At 34.0% G+C, this 19,977-nt stretch overlaps 1 protein-coding gene across 1 annotated transcript in view; it reads right to left on the bottom strand.

Annotated features, from left to right (window-relative positions):
• The window catches only part of LOC128240889 (uncharacterized), a 33,245-nt gene extending 16,302 nt beyond the window's left edge, over positions 1-16,943 (bottom strand). The window contains exons 1-6 of the mRNA XM_052957875.1: positions 16,691-16,943; positions 14,271-14,465; positions 13,617-13,784; positions 13,146-13,172; positions 3,760-4,052; positions 2,825-2,920 (exon numbers count right to left, since the gene is read on the bottom strand). Of these exons, the coding sequence (XP_052813835.1) occupies positions 2,825-2,920; positions 3,760-4,052; positions 13,146-13,172; positions 13,617-13,784; positions 14,271-14,465; positions 16,691-16,763 (852 nt within the window). The 5' untranslated portion in view covers positions 16,764-16,943. The remainder of the gene's footprint in view (positions 1-2,824; positions 2,921-3,759; positions 4,053-13,145; positions 13,173-13,616; positions 13,785-14,270; positions 14,466-16,690) is intronic.
• Between the last annotated feature and the right edge of the window lie 3,034 nt (positions 16,944-19,977).

Raw genomic sequence — 19,977 nt, 5'->3', positions numbered from 1 at the left:
CGGTTTAGTGGCACTGCGCCAAAGACAAAGAACATAAAATCACAAACAAAAGACATAGAGGAACATCACAAAACTCCACAAACAGCACAGTGCATACATACTATATAAAAAAAATAGGTATGTGTATCAAAATTTGTTAGGTACCGCCTTGGAACGGTCAGTAAAATGTAAATTTACTGGGGGTTTAAACCAGTTTATGTGCACAAACCTAACTCTTATCCCAACAATCCTTAATAAAGATAAAACGCAAAATCGTATCAAAGTCTATTATAAGTCTACAATCTAAGTCCCTTGACCTAACATTTAGGTCAAAACTGAAGTAAAACAACTCTTGCCGAAAAACTACTTTTCCAGCGTTTTAAATGACACTTTTATAATCTGACGAGTGCGCCTTATGCTACATATATTGACGTTTCTTTGGTTTTGTTTCAGGTACATTTTCTGGTGTTGGGTCTTTACTTTTAAATCAGACCTTGCCCTATGATATCGTGCATAAATGCATTCATAATCGTACACAGGAACTATGATGATATCCTATTATGAATTGGAAACCTGCATTTCCTATACGAATGTTGATGAAAGGCTGAATGGGTTTATTGAATATCAATATTTACAGATAGTCGCATTTTTTGTTATCATTTCGAATAAACAGGGAAATATCAATTACGAAGGAATTGCCATATGACAAAATACTCTTTATACCGGATACCACCGAATATAATAACGGACAATGCGACATAATTACCGAATATTACATTTTGCAATTTATTCTTATAATCGTATCTCTTGAAGATATATTTATAAACAAATATCGTGTTAAAGGTGGTACATTTGTATTGTTTTGATTGTTTTTTGCAAACATTTTATGATTTACTTTCCTTTGTATTTTTCACTAGATAAGAATCGTGGTCGCTTCCCTTGCTTTGCAACATTTATCACATACCGACTATAGTGATAATCCATAATTCAGCCATTGCAATAATATAACAAAAGGATTTTCTGTAGCTTTTTGCGTCCATATTGATGCAAGTCATCAAAGACACAGTTCAATAGTTTAAAATGTGGATATATATTTATCATAATTTTATTTGAATGAAGGTAAACAAAAGTATAAACGTTCTTAAAAGTGCTATAAATAAGCAAATGAATATGCAAAAATGTTCATACACATACACACTAGGTTGAAATCAGATGTGTATTCCCCTACTGTCTACCTACGTATTTCCGTAAACTAAGCATTACGCTGTGGTGATGATATGATGATATGGTACATTCGGAACGAGGTCAACCTCGGCCATTTTTATCGAAAACCACCTCGGATGTATATGGACGGTCTGCATACTCAGAAATCGGTTTGTTTAAGTCCGCTGCAAGTAGATCGCGTAGTGATTTAATTCAGCAGTAAAACTTAATGACTTAACTCTTGGAAATCTAAATCATGTTTGCAATAAAACACTTCACTGGCAATCAATTTAAACTTATATAGATCAATAAATACAAGCTAAAACAATACATTTAATTCATGATATAATTAAAAAAAAATACGAACTACTTCTACTGATGTACCGGAATACATCTGAGGTTGTTTTCGATAAAAATGACCGAGGAGCTCCGAATGGATTTAGTGGACTCATGGGGCTTCTGTGAACAACATACGCAACGTGCACTTAATATACCTCTAGGTTGAGTAACGTGCACAGACTACAGCACCGATGCACTGGATACAATTATGTTGGGTTTAACCAGTACTGAATACATCATTCTCAGAAAATTAAATGCCGAGGGTTAAGCACGGAAGTTTCTGGTACCATGACTGAACGTCTTTCGGTTCGACGCGGCCGGGGTCCGACATTCCGCACTCGAAGGAAATGCTCTGTCAATGAGCTATCGGGGCGATCAAATGGCAGATAATAGAGATGTGTCTAATTTTATACTCTAACATACGCTAACATACGCTAATTATATCCTCTGGTAATTGTCATTAACCCCTACGACAGGTATGCGCGTGAATAGTAAGAAGTTTTAAGCACAATGCTTTCGATCAACAAAGGAAAATAACAACGTTGACTTGTTACAATAAAAATTAAGCAAATAATTTTAATGTTCTGCGTTAAAGCGATACATCATTTGTGCATATTATTTTTCGGCTTTTACAATCGATGTTGTCGGCCTACTGTATACCATTAATGCTTCTAAATCGTGTGAATTAAGCTTTTATATCTCTTGAATTTAGATTAGTCAAATAATTTCTTGTTTTAGCAAATATATAATTTGCATAATTAAGATACTATTCACACTATGCCCGCATAGTCTCACATGCTAATTTACTTGCACGGCGTGTAAATAAATAAGTGAATATTTCTATCATGAATTGTGACAAAATAACCAGTATTAAAACAATACAGTTGTGGCCAGCGCATTTAGAAGGCCAACCAAACATAAACGTTGATGAGTCCAGAATGTTGGTATAATGCTGAACTATTTCCATGGTAATGAAAATACTTCCATCTGGGTAAAATAATTTAATTTAAAACAAAAATGTTAGTTGCAAGTAGATCATTTCAACCATTCATTGAACATAAATAAAATGACACACTTTCTCAAAATAAAACTCGAAATACATATGCAGTACAAACTTTCTTAAATGCAACTTAAAATGGATTCTAATCTAAAAAAAACTCCAGAGAGAGAGAGAGAGAGAGAGAGAGAGAGAGAGAGAGAGAGAGAGAGAGAGAGAGAGAGAAAGAGAGAGAGAGAAGGAGAGAGAGAGAGAGAGAGAGAGAGGGGGGGGGGGGGGAGAGAAGAGAGCAACTGTCACACCAACCTTTATTCCAATATATTTGAAGTCGCTGTCTTTTTGTTTGCTCAAGGTTTTATTGGGTGAGGTAGCTGTGTTACTTGCTTGGATAAAACATGCCATCTGTGAAACAGAATAAACGGGGTAATTAATTATTGATATAAAGCGGTTGCGAAACGTTACGTGTATTGTACGTGTATTGTATTCTACGTATGCACAGAATTCAGAAGTAAAATGTCTTATCGATCTTGCACATGTCTGAATAGCCTAGTAAGGTAATTTTACTTCATGATATACACACATAGTTATAATGGCAATGAAATACACAAACTTTCGGGAAAACGTATTTTAAATGTCACTGAGCATAAAGCAAGTTTGGAACCTGTCTATTATATTAACATGACGACATTTTAATCTGTTGTCGTCCGTTTTCTTAAAATATGTAAGAAATGTAGCGTTTGTTTCTTTGTTTTGTAAACTTTAAAGTACCAAGAACAACGTTTATGAAATAAGCCGGCTGATTAATTTATAATTATACGAATACTTGTATACAGGTTATCGCACAAAAAGACCCAAGAGGATGTTCAACCATCGATAAGCTTTGGAGTTTCAGTCATTTGCGAACTTTATATTTGTATTTGTAGACACACAGAAACTCGCGTGTCATTTTAAACTTATTATTATTATTTCCGCATGGCGTAGTGACGCGCACACATACACGTACCGTGAAATTAATGTTTTATAATCGCTTTAATATCACTTGTCATAACTTTATATCTAGGTAAAACTGATAGCTTATAGAATCCGACTTAAGTCAATCTTCCGGTACGGAGCTTATTATGAGGACTATGAAAAGGCTAAAACATGTGGATCAAAGCCCCGGCCTCTTCGGTGAAAGGTGGTAACCTGTACCAGTACAACATCCCACCCCTGTAAATTAGTTAGCGACGCTAGAACAATACCGTAATCCCCAAAGGTCGCAGAATCTTATGTTGCAGATCTTCCTCGGTCATTTTTACCATCTCTCTAAATTGTCTCGTGTTCTTGAATTGTGCACGTCGGGACACGAACAATTCGTCTGTTACGCTTGTTCCCGTAGTTAGCACGTACGTAGCCGTGTAGAATAGTGACGTGTCGGAGGAAGTAGAGACATCACAATAAAACTCTAGCTGACTGCGACTGTTTGGGAGAAGAACAGCAGCTATCTCCAAAACAGGTTTTTTCATTCCATCGATATTAGGTGGTTGTTCGATTCCTAGGCGAAATATGTAAACATATCTTATTTTCATGATATCAAAAGGGATCGGAAAAAGGAACAAGTTTATATGGTATAGATAATTAACACTACGTAAAGAAATAGGAAAGAACAAAGAAACATACTCTGCAAGTGCATTTGACGATCTCGTATATTACGGATACTTATAATAGGAGACCTTTTAGTACGGTCTTGAAGACAAACGCGAATCAGTACAAGCCCTCTTACGGTTTGTACGTGTATGCAAGGGCCTACTTCTTTTTTGCCGGAGTGATAGGCATTAAAAATTTTGGGCACCACTGAACCGTGAAAATGAGAACCAGAAAAGCTCGTCATACATTGTTCATATAAAGCGCGTGCATGCCGGCAAGCAAATTGTACATGTTTAGGGCGGGGTTTGACCTCCGTTAACCAATAAAAATCAATACGGAAATACCCGAGGTATATGTACAATCCACCTTCGGCACTTCCATAAAAGGAGTGGATAACACATATTATGAATACACGTCTAAAGAGTACACTTTTGACCGGAAATTATATTTCATAACTCTGCAATAATAATACAAAACGAACAGGGTTTGTCATAACAATTGTGTTTTTTTACCCCACATCTTAAAAAATACTGTTTAAACTGAATATCTAAATAATTAAGTTAAATGTATTTATGCGCATTTTACGACAGCTGATGTAAACAATGATTTGAATATAGGTACATTGCAGGTGCGCGTGACGTCTTCCTTCAATGTGTATATTATATTGAAACTTTCATCATGATGCAATAACACGGATTTAATGTTGCTTTCACGGTGAGTTGTACTAAGAATTATACTTGTTATTGTCAATCCAATCGTTCATACGTTGCTGTTTGGACACCATAATGACATAACGTTGGTTTTTAAGAATAATGAACAAGCCAAGTTGATGCAATCGGTATCCAGATATGACCTTCAGGTCATAATTTATGACTCATCACTATACATGCCAAACTAACTGTTAACTGTGCGATTGTGTACTTCGATTATTGTATTGTAAAATTAAAGTATTGAATAGAAGTGACCTGGTCCGCCCGGGAATCGAACCCGAGTTGTCCGATTCAGAGTCCAACGCTCTACCGATTGAGCTAACCGGGCGAACTACTCACACAGACTAGACTCGTCCGCCCATTAAAGGGGCTGTCTCACAGAATGATAAAATAGCGAAAAAAAATGAAAATTGTCGAAAAATATCATAAATGTGGCATCAATGTGTACAATGCATTGAAACTTACTAACAGAAGTATCACATAGTTTACAATTTTATTTTTATTTAAGTTCACGAGATATTTCATATTTTTCCATTAAAAAAGATTACCAGGTAGAATTCATTCCTCATGCGTGATTAGCTAGTCGGTGTCCTGAGATTCGTTACAGAAAAAAACTTTTTTTGGTGCTTATAGATCTGTGACACAGTCCCTTTAACCATTTAGGCCGACATGTAGGCACCTCTGCTCTTTTACTGCTGCCACGATTGTGGGTAACCTGAGTGTAATTATGCCCAATGAGGTGATTAAACACAACACCACAGCCGGAACTCTATATAGCTACTTAGAGCTAACTCGGCGGCTGGTCCTAACCCAAACACACTTCAACGGTGAACCCAGTTTAAAAATTAAAAATGTTTATTGAATAAAAAAAATTGTCATGGCAGAGTGGAATATGACTCGCGAATACTTTAAGCGATAAAGATGTATGAATGAAATTACAGAAAAAACACTTCAGCACAAATAACGAAATCAAATGTTTAGTAAGGTCTAAAAAAAAAATACATTTGGTTCGGGTTACCCGACCCTACCTACGGAATAGGCGCCGACCCTAACGTTTTTATAGTCAGGTTTTTTTTGCTTTTCAATATGTAGTTTAAAACCTTAATTGCTTATATAGAAGATAACTTTAACACCATTCTCCAATGATGAAAATGACATTCTTATATAAAGCCTAATAAAAAAAATAAATAATAAAAAGCCTACCTACCCTACCTATTTTTGAAAAGGATGTAACCCTAACCAAACAATTTTTTTGTTTAGGCCTAATTCATAATTTGTTACTCCCGAAAAACCCCTCCCGACAACCATCAAATTTGACCTGGTTTCAACAAGCATTATAATGTGAGTATTATAGATTATGAACCCAGGGGAGGTTTCAGCATAAAAGGCAGTGTTTCTTTTAGGCAGAATTACACGATAACACATGATAACACTAGAGCTACAGTGTCTTACTGGTGATTTTTTTTACAAAGGTTTTCAGAAGGATACCTTTAGGCGAGATGAAATGTATTGACATGTCGTGCTTAAACTGGCACATATTTCCGCACATAATTTAAACCCCTCCCGACAAGCAATGTTAATAAAACCTTTTTTCTCCTGCGTATAATCAGAAAATGCGGGGTCATTAGTTCAGCACAATATTTTTCACATGCTTGTAGGTATGCAATTTACTCTTCCTAACAGCTGTTTTGACTTGAGATAGAATATAGTAGCGAAATATTTTCTTCTCAATTTGTTCTTAAAACACAGTCTATATATGAATTACTAAAAAAGCAATATTGTTCATGTAAAATTAACAAGACATTTACAATGCCAGCTCTAATATAGTAAAGCATACGCCATAGGCATAGCAAAATTCAAAACATTTTTATTATATATGCTTTGTGGTGATTTATAGACATTTATAAACAATAAAAACAATCTTTCACTGTTTCAAACATATTGATATATTTTTTACTGTGTGAAATTAAAGCCAGCTCTCAAATAGATATTGAATCCCATCAATTTAACTGGTATGCCAGAAATGTGTTGATTGAGTATGTTGTATAGGCTATAAGGGTGTCAATTATTGAATGTTTGAGTAGGTGTTGTGCGGTTATTTATTTTCATTTCTTATTATTTTAAACAGACCCGGGAGGAAACGATGATGAACCAGCCAGACAGCCCGCCCGCCACCCGGCCGAGCTGTACTTGGTGTATGCCAACATGCCGACATGCTAAAATTTGTTAGCGCTTCAAGATCTTTTAATGGAAAATTGTATCCAAACTGAAGTATAAAGTGAGTAAGTTTGGTCATATAAGACCATTGATACTGTTTCAGTTTGTTCCATTCCTAATAAATTTCTTTCATGTTGTTTGTCAATCATTTCTGGTGCGGCTTTGATAATTATAAATAATATTATTTTCTAATGAAACTGCTGACTTGTATTAGTCTTTGGTCTGTATTGTGCATCTATTTGCACATTTTGTTTGCTCTTTTACGCAAACATTACATTAATTGCAAATTCTATAAGCCAATAATCAAAACTTACTAAACATTTGATGCAGCAACATGTTTTCTTCATGCACCAGTCAATTGTTACCAAGCCCCCCCCCCCCAGGTCCGGGGATTAGCCGGGACTTTGACATTTGGTCCAGCAAACCCCGGGTAAAATCCCGGCCTGCGGGGACAAACTGATGGTGAAACCCCGGCCAATGCCCCCGCACCCCAGAGATTCTATATAAGGCCCAATCTCCGCGGTCACCCGGCCCTACGGGACCACCTGGAAGTAAAAACACGGCCCTTTTCCCCGGTATACCCCTAGACCTGAGGGGGCCGCGTTACAATTGACTGGTGCATTAGTGTGCATATGATTTTCAGCTTATGGACAAGAAAACATCTACTTTAACAATCACAGCAACACACTGAGATCCCTATTTTAAAGAAATAATGCCACCTTTCATTAATTCATTAATTAATTCATATATATTCATTCATTTATTCAGTTTATACATTTAAAAACTTGCCATTTCTCAAGGCAAACGAAATAAAAAAGTGAGCCGCGTTCATACACATTAGAGCCTTTTCCCTTCATGCATTTAAAAAAACCTTAATACATTATAAATGTCTTAAAAACCGTAATTTATTGCTTATTTCAATAGCCAGCCTGGTTGCTGTAGTCACACAGGAATTTTCAAGGACAAGAACCAGTGCTGGTCAAAATGTGGTCTCGTGTGGTTTTCCATACCGGTTCTCGGCAAGGATTTCCGAGAAAGGAATACCGTCTCCAAATAAGAAGAAATTCTAAGCATGTCTGGTTTTAATGCTTTCAAAATGCATCTGGGTACTCAATAAGATGAGATTAACCTTTGAGTTGTTAACTGATTGCAAAATGTCCAAAAGACTATATATTTCATAAAATTGTCCTGAAAATCCTTGAATTCATGAACTTTTCTACATATTTATCACATTTTTGATTCATAAAAGATTGTGTATGCCTCAAATGAGTGTTTACAGGCCTTTTTCAAACTTTAACAGTAGTGGCAGATAGTTCTATTAGTGTAAAACATTGCTTTTGTGTCTTGCTTGCAGATCATGATGTGCCAATAAGCTCCAGTTAGCTGCGGCTTCCCCCCCCCCCCGGCGGTAGTCCTGCAATCTGAATCCAGGAGATGCAGCTCTGAATCCAATATTACGGAAGAATGAAGATGTTAGTCAACTCTGTAGTACTTGTTTGTATGTAAATGATTCCAAAGAGTGAGATTTATAGCAAATCAGGTGTAAATAAGCAACTTATGGACAATGGTGAAGTGCTGTACTCTGAATTTTATGCCAAATCTAGCCTTCAAAACAGATACTTAAAGTTTTTTTTTTTTTAAAAAATGGGCATAATAATGCTATCTCTGCATTTTCTACATCATGTAGCCACCTCATACATGAAAACACTAGCAGTTGTCATGAATCTTTCAGTTTTGGTGTTTTTTTGCCATTCCCTTTGTTGCGCCATTTGTCCCAGAAGCAAACAATTTGACATATAGAGGTGTTTAGACTGTCTAGAAACACATGATCACTAAATTTCTTTTGTTAAACTGAACAGTTCTGTTACCTTTGTATATAAGTGGACCAGAAAAGCAAAATTTTGACAAGTTGAAGCATTTCAGTTTGGCTCTTTGTCTTTTTTTATGTAAAACACTAAGCCGATGAAGTGAAAAAACCTTATTTTGCTTAGATAAATTTTTTGAAAGAGTAGGCAGGCCATTTTTGTGGTCTGTTCTATAGACACTATTGAAAGCTACAAGGAAAACTTTACTCGGTCAAATTATTCCAATGCATAAGGAAATAATGGCTCTTCAAAGGTTTGCGGCTTACCATTTGAGGGAAATGGCTGTTTCTGCTTTTTTATGAAAATACCACAGGTGCTAATACTTGTCTCATTCATTTAGTGTTTAATATCGATATCATTGTTTAACTTTCAGTATGTGTTTCATATAGCCTGCATATAGCCTGAAGTTGAACTATAGGAGTTTTGAAGTACTAGTATGTTTCTGAAAAACTGTTGCTTCAATAGGCTCAAGACCACAGTTATCTGCCCCCCCCCCCCGTTGACCAAGATCCGGATGTGAATACAGAAAAAAGAGTGCTTGTGTTCAAGTATCAATATTTTATTAAAGTTGAATGCTAGAGAAGAAACAGGTGGCATAGAGCTGAAAATAATTTGACACTGTATTGCAAAAACTGATAGTTTTCAGTGTAAAAATTGGAAAAATCATTGTCTGTGGAACTATGAAAATTGCTTGCATGTATTAAAATGTATTGTGAATCTGGTAACAACCGGTGTTTGCCTTATTTCTAAACGACATTTCCAAAAAAATGACAGCTAATGTAAACAAACAATAATTACAGAATGAATTGATTAAACTTGAAAGTTGTGTTATGGTAAAAATCTTATATATGTATATAAATGTATCTGTGTAATAAAATAATTATTGCATGGCTTCCAGTGTGACAGTACATATTGTCAACATTCGGGTAAATCTGTACTGTCACACTGGAAGCCATGCAATATTTATATAATGTCATATTTTGGGATATTACTCAGAACAAAAAACATCAAGAAGACTTTATATATCAAAGTAATAGCACTGTTTTTGTCATAGTTTAGCGATAGAGTTTCTATCCTATTTTTATCAGAAATTAAACAGCTTTTTATGTAATTTATTTTCGGACATGTGTTATACCTGTTTTTTTTTCATTTATTCTGATATCTGATGTTAAAGCTGCACTCTCACAGATTAACGTTTTTGACAACTTTTTTATTTTTTGTCTGAATGAACCAGTTTTTGCATAAATATCTGCAAACCAATGATAAAAGACTTCTGACAAAAGATCAGATCGCAGCTTTTCATATTTCCGTCCCAAAAACGATGTTTTATGGATTTTTATTAAACCGTTAGTAACGGTTTAAGTCATAAAACATTAAATTTGGAATGGAAATATGAAAATCTGCGATCTGATCTTTTGTCAGCAGTCTTTCATCACTGGTAAGCAGATAATTACAAAAAAATCTTATTCCAAGACAAAGAATAAAAAAGTTGTCAAAACAGTAAATCTGCGAGAGTGCAGCTTTAAGTAACAGCAAAACTTTTATGGCATTTTGATATTTTCCTCCATAATCAAGTGTGTGCAGAAATGACAACCTCAAATTAGTGGATTTTTCTTTATTATATATCAATGCTTTAAAGAAAAACAATCAAAAGCAAAAAGTACTTGCTTTAGTTCATGTACAAACAGTTAAGTTATTAACTTCTAAACTTTACAAACATGTACATTACACTGCTTAATTAAGACCATGTAGTTACTTTCAATCCATTATTTTTCAATAGATTATCAGTTATTCTTAGTATAAGCCTTAAATATATTTTAGCATTAACTTATTCATTCACTTATGTTGCCCTCCACATTCAAATGATAAAACATTTTTGTTGAAAACTGTAAGACTCACTTTTGTTTTCATTTTCAATTAAAAAAAATCCATGCCATGTTACTTTTTTATATATTTATTTTCTAATTACAGACTTATTCTACAATTATACTTACTATAAACAAAACACTTATGTGATGGAAATATAGTGCAGATATTGAAATGTGCTTTAAAAAATATACTAGTTGCTAGTTTTTGAAAATGGAAGTAAACCCCTTAAATCTTTTGGTTTGAAGTTTTAATAAAAGTTGAGTAATGTTCTTATGTTTGACCTCAATGGGCAATTTATTGCATTCATATTTTTCCTTAACTACTATTTTATTTTTATTTTTTTCTGTGTAAACAATATATTTTTTTTCAAATGTGATAATGCTCTTGACATATATTAAAAAAATTGTTTGATTTACTGTTTATCAGGGATTATACTCATGCATTTGGTCAAAGGAATGTTTTACTGATGTTGCAGTTAAATCGACATATGAATAGTGTTGAAGTTAAATCTTCAAATATGAGTATTGAATGTTATTGTTACAAGAATATAATAAATCACCTTAGTGCAATAACTCAATAACTGCATATAGAAATAGAAGTAGATATTGTGTTCTTGCACTAAGGTGACCATGTACTCATCTTTTACTTTTTAAAAAAAAATGTCTTCAGTATCAGCTGAATGCTCATGTTTTATCCTCATTATAATTATTTGCTACCTAGTTCTTGTTTATAATAATTAATTATTTGTCTACTGCAACATAACTATATGATTATCACATTACTCATTTACAATGGCCATGTGCATATTTATCTCATATTTTATAGCTTTAGTTTATAAATGTATGTAGATAGTGTATCTATGTAAATTAAGGACTCATAAATGAACTGTGAAATACTTACTGCTTGCTTTATGGAAGGTGTGAAAGATCAATACTTATAAGGATTTACATCTGGTAATAGGAACGATTTCCTTCACACTACTTAGCCGATTTCTTTCAGTATGGTCTTAATTACTGATCAAAATACTGAGAGATCATGCAAAGTATGTGGCAAGGAAGATGGCGAACAACAGAGATATGCCTGTATTATCATACTAGTATTCATTAAATCATGGACAAATAATGGTCTGTGTCTTTTACTTTTTCAAAAAATGGTTTTCTGGTAACTGGAGTGTAGACCCGATATCAAAATAATTATACAGCTGAAAAGCACATTAAAAAAAGCCTCTTCGTCCTTGCCATATGAATATTCATAAATTAAGGCTCTGTGTTTAACTTTAATACTGAAAAGTTTTTTGACTTGTCTATATAAAACAGCTAGTTGTTCTTGATGGCCCGGGAGGCCAAAAATGCCGGCCGCGATGTATTGTAGAACACGTGTTTCATAAAAAGAACTACGATTCCGGCAATAACACTTCAAGCCCGTAGAGGCAGCGCCTTAGTTCATATTAACTTTACAATCGTTCCAATTGATAGGCATTACTACATACGATACTATATATGGTAATAGATTTTCGTCTCGTATAATAATGATTATCAGTTTTGCGGTCCGCCTTTTGAATATTTTATAAACAAATTCATTTTCGTTATAAATTCAAAATGGCTACTAACAAAATCATCAGATGAAATATAACCATAATAATAAATTGTATCGATCCGTTCGGACATTATAATTTACTATTTTTCAAATATTATAAGGGAAGCAAACATAGCATATGATCAATAACCACGGCGATTATTGGGCATGTGTATATTTACCACTGACAATGACAAAACAAGACCAATACAGCAGCAATTGTGAACACGAAAACGGTTAAAAGGATCTCTATATATGCGCATGAAGTCACTGAGATAACTGTGGGATTATATCCGATGACATGTACCATACAACGAGCTTTAACGGAAGTCATTGAATCCAATCTTGGCAAAAAATAAGAAGATCTATTTCTTAAAAGTTGTTCGCTGTACTTGAATCTGGCCATTATGAATACGAGGTATTTGATAAGTAAAGTACCCTTGCTCTGCGTGCTACGCGTTATTTTAGTTTGAACGCAACCCTGAGCCTTGTCCGAGTTCGAAAATCGGTAGACAAATAAAACACCATATGCCCGATTAGGGATTGTGTTTACATTATCAATAGTCAAAATAATTTTGATACTACGAGTTTTTAAAGCAATTAATCACTCAGACTATTCAATGATATGCTACTATATAATTACACATACCGCCAAGTTATAATCAACTGATTGTTAATAAACAATTGGTAAATGGGTCGCAATTAATCTGAATACCAAAATCAAGCTTTATTTATTATTGGAATGCCAAATTAATTTTAGCTTACCTTGCTGTTGTTCATCGTCTCGGTCCTCTGAAATGAAACCATTACAAAATTGATAAGCGATCGAAATGTTTAAGGAATATGGCTACTCTTTTCATCCATGCAAACATTTACGTATTCATCGAAAGGCAATGACAAGAATCGTGAACTTTCTTAATAACTATAAACATTAGACGTGCTCTAAGGAAATATACAAAGTGCATAGTCTCGGCTGATGAATGCATGTGTTAATACAACAACAAACTGTCAGTGTATATTCTTATGTATAGATAGCATAAACATATGGTTCATTATTGGTATTGTACAAAAGTAACCGTCTTGACATGATAAAGTACTAGAGTAGCTCTTCACCACATTACATACATATATGCTGCAAACAATATACGGCCGCTGTCGATGTTATATTATATATTCAGTTCTTTTGCATAAATGTCATTTACAAAATCAATATTTTATCTACGTTGTATTCCTTACCAATGCAGTATGCTTCTGGACATCCAAAAACGTATGGGAGGAAAAATATGTAAGAGCCATCGTCACAAAGCATTGCTTTTGTGTTCATTTGTTGATCACAATTGCCGCTTATGCCGTTCCTGCACATTTCCAAAGCTTCTTCAACATTTTTCTTCGTTGGCAGCGAACCTACATTGGTAGATACAGCACTTACTACTGATAAGACATTATTATACAAGAAATCAGGACAGTTCTAATTCAGAACAGATTTGGACCACATAGCAATACAGTTCGTCTTTTTTTATCTGGAATTGTGCGTCTTGCAGATATGGTATAGAATGCAATGTTTAAAACATAAAACCAGATTAAACTTTCCACAAATATGTTTGTTTGTATACGATGTGAAACACAACTATACTTTTTAAAATCGTCAAAGCTCTAAAAGAATATAACAATCGCAATATATCATTCGTAAACAGGTGAACGTCATCGCCCTGATCAGGTAAACATATATAAACATACAATGAAATGCAAACTCATGAAGCACAGCTTTTTTCACAATTCGTCACTCTAGTAAAGTAACTCAATAACTGCATATAGACAAAGAAACAGATATTAAGATTTTGCATTTAAGGTGTCGAAACACATGGTTTACAATAGGTTTGTATGACCTACCCTTTCTGTACCAGTTATATTCTGTGCCACATCTGTCAGGGGTGGACGCCAATGTGTAATTATACATGGAATACCATTTTTCTGTTAGATAGTAATCGCAAATAGCGCTTTCGTCGCCGACAAGTGGTCTACCAGCCAGTCGTTTGTCGAGAAAATCTAGGATGGTTGCGTTTTTTGAAGCACAGGTAGCAGACACTGCAACAAACAGGACTATTAGTATTGTAGTTAAAACGTTATATGCTACAGTAGTAAAATATACCTAAAACGACTGAAAGTAAGAGGTCACAGTAGTTAGGTTACCAATTTCGCCGTTTTTCTACACCAACACCATTTGTGAAGTCATTTGATGTATGGACTCACATTTAGTTTGAAATGTTGCACCATAATTGCAACAAATAAACAAGAAAGACCATTGCAAAGCATCAAAGGGCGCCATGAATTAGATTGTAATGTTAATAAAATCGTTGGAAATGAATGAATGACAAACGCATTTAAGATAAATATATTGTTTTAAATATCCTTTATCGGTTTCAATTTAACACCACGTGACGGCTCTCATTTAGTCCATATGTACAAATAAGGTTGTAACGATACGCCAGAAGAAAACGGATCGCAAGACGCTAGATCTGTATAACGATACATTGCGATACGTTATTAAAATATTCTTTTAAGGGTTTTTAATAAAAAAAACAAAAAAACAAGAGACTACTCTCGTCCAGTCAACGTGTATATTGCGATACGCATAATTTATTTCATGCATTCTTCAAGTTTTTGCAGATACGCAGGTAATCTTGACGCATGACTCGTGAATTAGGACTGTTCATTAATGTGCGATAACTGTTAACTTAAATATCTGTTATCCTACTTAAGATTTTGTTTTATTTCAGTTGCATGTTTTTAACAGTATTATATATTTGCTGCAAACGGCGATACAATACAAATGTTATTCAAGGTTACATGCAACTTATTTTTTTACAGTAAAATAGGATGTATGATGACCTTTAGAAATACATTAACTTCTGTTTATGATACAATCAAGTCTTGACTTTAGCTATTTTTACGTTTCAGTTGCATTATAAATATCTGTCATCGCCTGTCGTTGGTAAAACTACAAAGAATATGCAAATGTTAAAGCTTTTAAACATAATTTCAAAGGAGAGTAGCAGCCGTGTTAACAATATCGGTGTCATCAGACCGCCGAAAATGCTGTCTGCTACGCTTCTCTATAAAGAAGTTATGTCGTCATGTATTAAATATACAATTATCACAACAACGGGAAAAGCTGTTGCAATGTTTTTATAAAAATATATTTGTGTGTTATGTTTTAGCGTGTTAAGGAACAACACACATTTGTTGGCTTTGTCGTATTAAAACAATCAGGAAAGAGTAACAAAAACGATGTACGATTGATTTAACGAATTTCATACAAATTGTATTAATAACTCGTTCTCCCATGTTCAACCAGAAAATGGTGTTTCATAAAGGTTCCCCTCCCCCAAGGGGGCGCCAATGACATTTTTAATCCGTGCGATGGTTTCTCCCCCCCTTTAAAACTAATAAAAAGAGACCTAAATAAGGGACGATGTACTCTTCACACTTAAATAAGGCTATTGCCTGTAAAGGACTTACCATCAATAGATGCACCACTTATAATAATAAAATAAAATTCAAATTTAGATTGATATGAAATAATAAAACAGGAATAGTTTGTTAATGTACCAGCACGCGGAGAAAATATTACGACCGCATGAAAAAATGACATAAGACTCTTCAAGATTAATTTGTTTCAGGGTTCCAAAGCTAGAGGCCAGAGAAAATATTATCTGTTTTTTTTAATGACAAATTTACAATTTAAATGCTAATTTAGCAATTACTGCATTATTTTTATATGCAATTGAATCCTTGTAATAAATGTATATTTGAGTCAAATAGAAAGAAAATTAAACATCCTAATGCGTATATTCCCATTATTGTAACGAGCGTATATAAATGAATAAAATAATATTTTGTATAATAACATAAAACTAAGTATTTCCTCCATACGGCGTACTTGACTTGAAGCATGTACTTACGAATATCCTAGTGGGTGAATAACTTCCTTAGAATAGGTCATTCTGTGCTCTTGGACTATAAACGGTAACAATTGAATGCAGTTATTTTTGTACATGCTATGAGTGTTTCACAACAGTTTTGAAGATGGGAAATTATGCAGTGAAAATTTGTTTTACATTAGGGAAAAAAATAAATTTCACAGCCAGTAACAAATGTCATCAGGACAAAGTTTATGTTTCGAGAAAAACCTTTTTGGGTGGAAAGTTTCCATAAACGAGCTTTAAATGAATTTTTAAGTCAATTCATTAAAAGAAAATTGAACGTTCTTTGGGAACAAATTATAATATAAACAAACAAACAACATTTACCAAATGCGTGGAGTTTCATATCCAGAATAAACATGAACAATACTCCAAACAAGTATTTAAGCAAAACTGGCATGATTAGTCAGAACCCTTGCAATAAATGTTTTCACAATTCTGGTCGATGTAGAACCACCAAATATCCTTTCTCTTAGAATACTTTATTCCCCGGCCACAGCTATTTAATTGTGCACGATGATGTTATCTGCAAATGCACAAAAACACATGGCTACTGCTATTGCATATGGCTGTATCTTCTGCAGGGAATAAAAGCCAAGTGCAGTGCTTTCGAACTGGAAACTTCTGCAAACGATGATAAAATTTAATGACCTAATTCTATCTGTTTGAGCGTTGGTAAATTCTATTCGACCAAGAACTTGACTGATTTCTGATAAATCAAAGCGCGTAGAGCATTGAGAGACATTCGACCTGCTACGTATAGCAATACTTGTTAAACAAATTAAGATACACATCTTAAGATAGTTTATGCATGCTCATGAATTCCTTCGCAAATACATTTTACTTGTCACATTTATTTTTTTATGCTGATATTTAATTAAATCAAAATCATGGAGTATCAGTCACTTGAAATACTCATTAAATATATGGAATACAAAAATTAATGCAAAAGTTTGGAGTAATATTCAATTGCTTACGAAACCTTATCTAGAACTTCATAAACAAGGCTCTGCCACGGTTTAAGCCTTTTGGCATTTTTACTAAAATCTACTCTCATGACTGAGTTTAATTCAATTTACTAACAGGGTATGTTCGCTTAATCAAATGCATCCAACAAAATGCGTTGGACATGTTAATAAAGTTTATGTTTAAGGTATATTCCTACAATGACAGGATCCTAGCGCAAAATGTATCTCGACCGAATCAACAACATACTATCTATTCCCTGTATATCATTGCCTTTAAACTATGTCACTCGTGGACAAAGTGAACACATTTATATCAGTGGTTTATGTTTAAACCTTTTGCTACAGAGCTTGTTTCTGTAGTTTGTTCCCACTTTGCCAACCGTCAATTGCCGCCAATTAAAGTAACTACCAATTTTGTAGCCTTTATCTGTGCAGAAACTACTGAGACAAACTTGGAAACCTTCCCATAGTTTACGTTCCATTCGGCATTACATGATAACACTCACAAATCGCAGCAGTCCGAAAGCCTGCAACGCTTTTAGAGCTTTAAGCGTTTTGAATTCAGTAACGGTTAAAGGCTGATAGTATGTACTTACACGAAAATTTGGTTTGATGCGACAAAAACTATTTTTGTGTAAATACATCCTAACAATCTCAAAAAAGTAGGAGCCGATTAATGCTATTTTTAACAAGTTACTCATACTCATGCATAACGCAGTTTCGGCGATATATGAGCAGATTGGTTATTTACAATAGGACGTTGCAACCACTGCAGTTTTAACAGCGCTAGGGGTGTCAAATGTAAATAATGATTCTCGATCTGCCGATGGTAGATTCCGATTTACAATTATTGAAGTCTGCAGGCATACAGTGATTACATTATTTATCTGTATACAAATATTAAGAGAAAGTTGTTTTGTTTTTTAAAATTCAGTATGTCTAATATTATGACCAGGCGCCAATTTCTCGAAACTTCTTAAACGTAACAGGCTTAATTAGACGACATACATAATGAAGATGGATTTGATAAATGAAAAATGGTTTATTCTGATAATCATACAGATTATTCCAACATAATTTCTAAAATTTATTGAAGAAGTAAATATTACTCATTTTATAGAACAACAAAAATAGTGAGATTAGCTTAACCCTGTTATAAGGGACTTAAGAAGTTTCGAGAAATTGGGGCCAGATTAATAAATAGGACATTTGGATCAAGACCACGGTGATTTACACATCGTTATCTGGATATTTATACAAAAATGTGCTCGTTTACAAATATTAGCATTTAATTAAAATTGAACGGAGGAGAAGAAAAGCCTGTAACTGATTTCAGAGAGTTAAATTTATTTTGACCATTAATTGAAAAAAACAAACAACAACGTTGATATGTTCCAGTGTAATTATACGAAATATCTGTGGAGGTAAGATACACATTGGTTGTTTGTAGCCAAACGAAAATCAGTTTTTCTACTGGCGTCATGCTACAGTTATTTTTACTATATGTTTCAGATAGACGCTGATCTGACTTTTAACTTTAAAACAGTCCCAAGCTGGCAAGTGAAGAACAATCCAAGACGCAACATTAATCACTGTATCATACAACCTGTGTCTGGTGTAGGTGGGTGCCAAACCAACCGCGATTCCTGATTCTGTCAAAGTTAAATCATTTAACATATTTCAGATAGGGTATCTTGCTCTAATGTTTCTACAATGTATTTCCTATGATTGTGTTGTAGTGTTTGTATGTTTTCTTTTCTACTATATGTAACATGTAACGTGTTAAGGGACGAAGATGCAACGCACTACATGACTATATATTCTAAGTGAACTCAAATATAATATTTGGAGTACGGTGCCAATATAGCTAGACGTGCTTGACAGGTTGACATTTAAATAACAATAAGTTACATCCCCTCACAACTTCACAAATTCACATGGCTTATAAAACTGTTTTTGCAAAAATAATTGCCATCTAATTCAAAGTTTAGTTTTATTGCTCCTATTTGATAAAGGTTGCATAAAAATAACACACAACCAATGATGCACGGGTGAACCACTTTATTAAAGCGCAACTTGTAAGAGTAAATAGATATAAATGTCAAGTTATCAGCGCGGCTTTAAAAATCCAGGAAAACATGTTTCAGTCAGTATCATGTTTCACTTGCTTATGAATGAAATTCCATACCGATGAGTTCTATCAAATATTCCAAACTAGTGCTCAATAGATTAGATTGGTCACTGGATTCAAAACAAAGTTAAAGCATTTTAAGAAACGACACATATTCTTATATTTTAAAAACAACAAAAAATACATGTAAATAAAAATTATACACATACTCATATAGTAGTTTAAAAATGAAATTATTTACACATATACATACATCGTCTTAATCTTCAATTGATTATTATCCTAATGGATTATTGTGCCATTGCATAAAACTAATACATTTACACTGCTTTTTACACATATAGTTTTTGAGTTATTTCGGCGGCTTTAGGAACTCTTCTGACCTCCAAAGCTGTAATGGGTGGACTGTGTATCCTTTGTTTACTGATACCGGGTAAAGCGGGTGGATTATGAACATATTTAAATTTTGACAATATTCTTGTGCTTTTCTTGTCTTCCCGCTGCGCGCCATATAT

This window comes from Mya arenaria, chromosome 7 (genome assembly GCF_026914265.1).
Source record: "Mya arenaria isolate MELC-2E11 chromosome 7, ASM2691426v1".
Taxonomy (NCBI): Eukaryota; Metazoa; Mollusca; class Bivalvia; order Myida; family Myidae; genus Mya; species Mya arenaria.
This window is presented reverse-complemented; position numbering and strand designations above follow the sequence as displayed.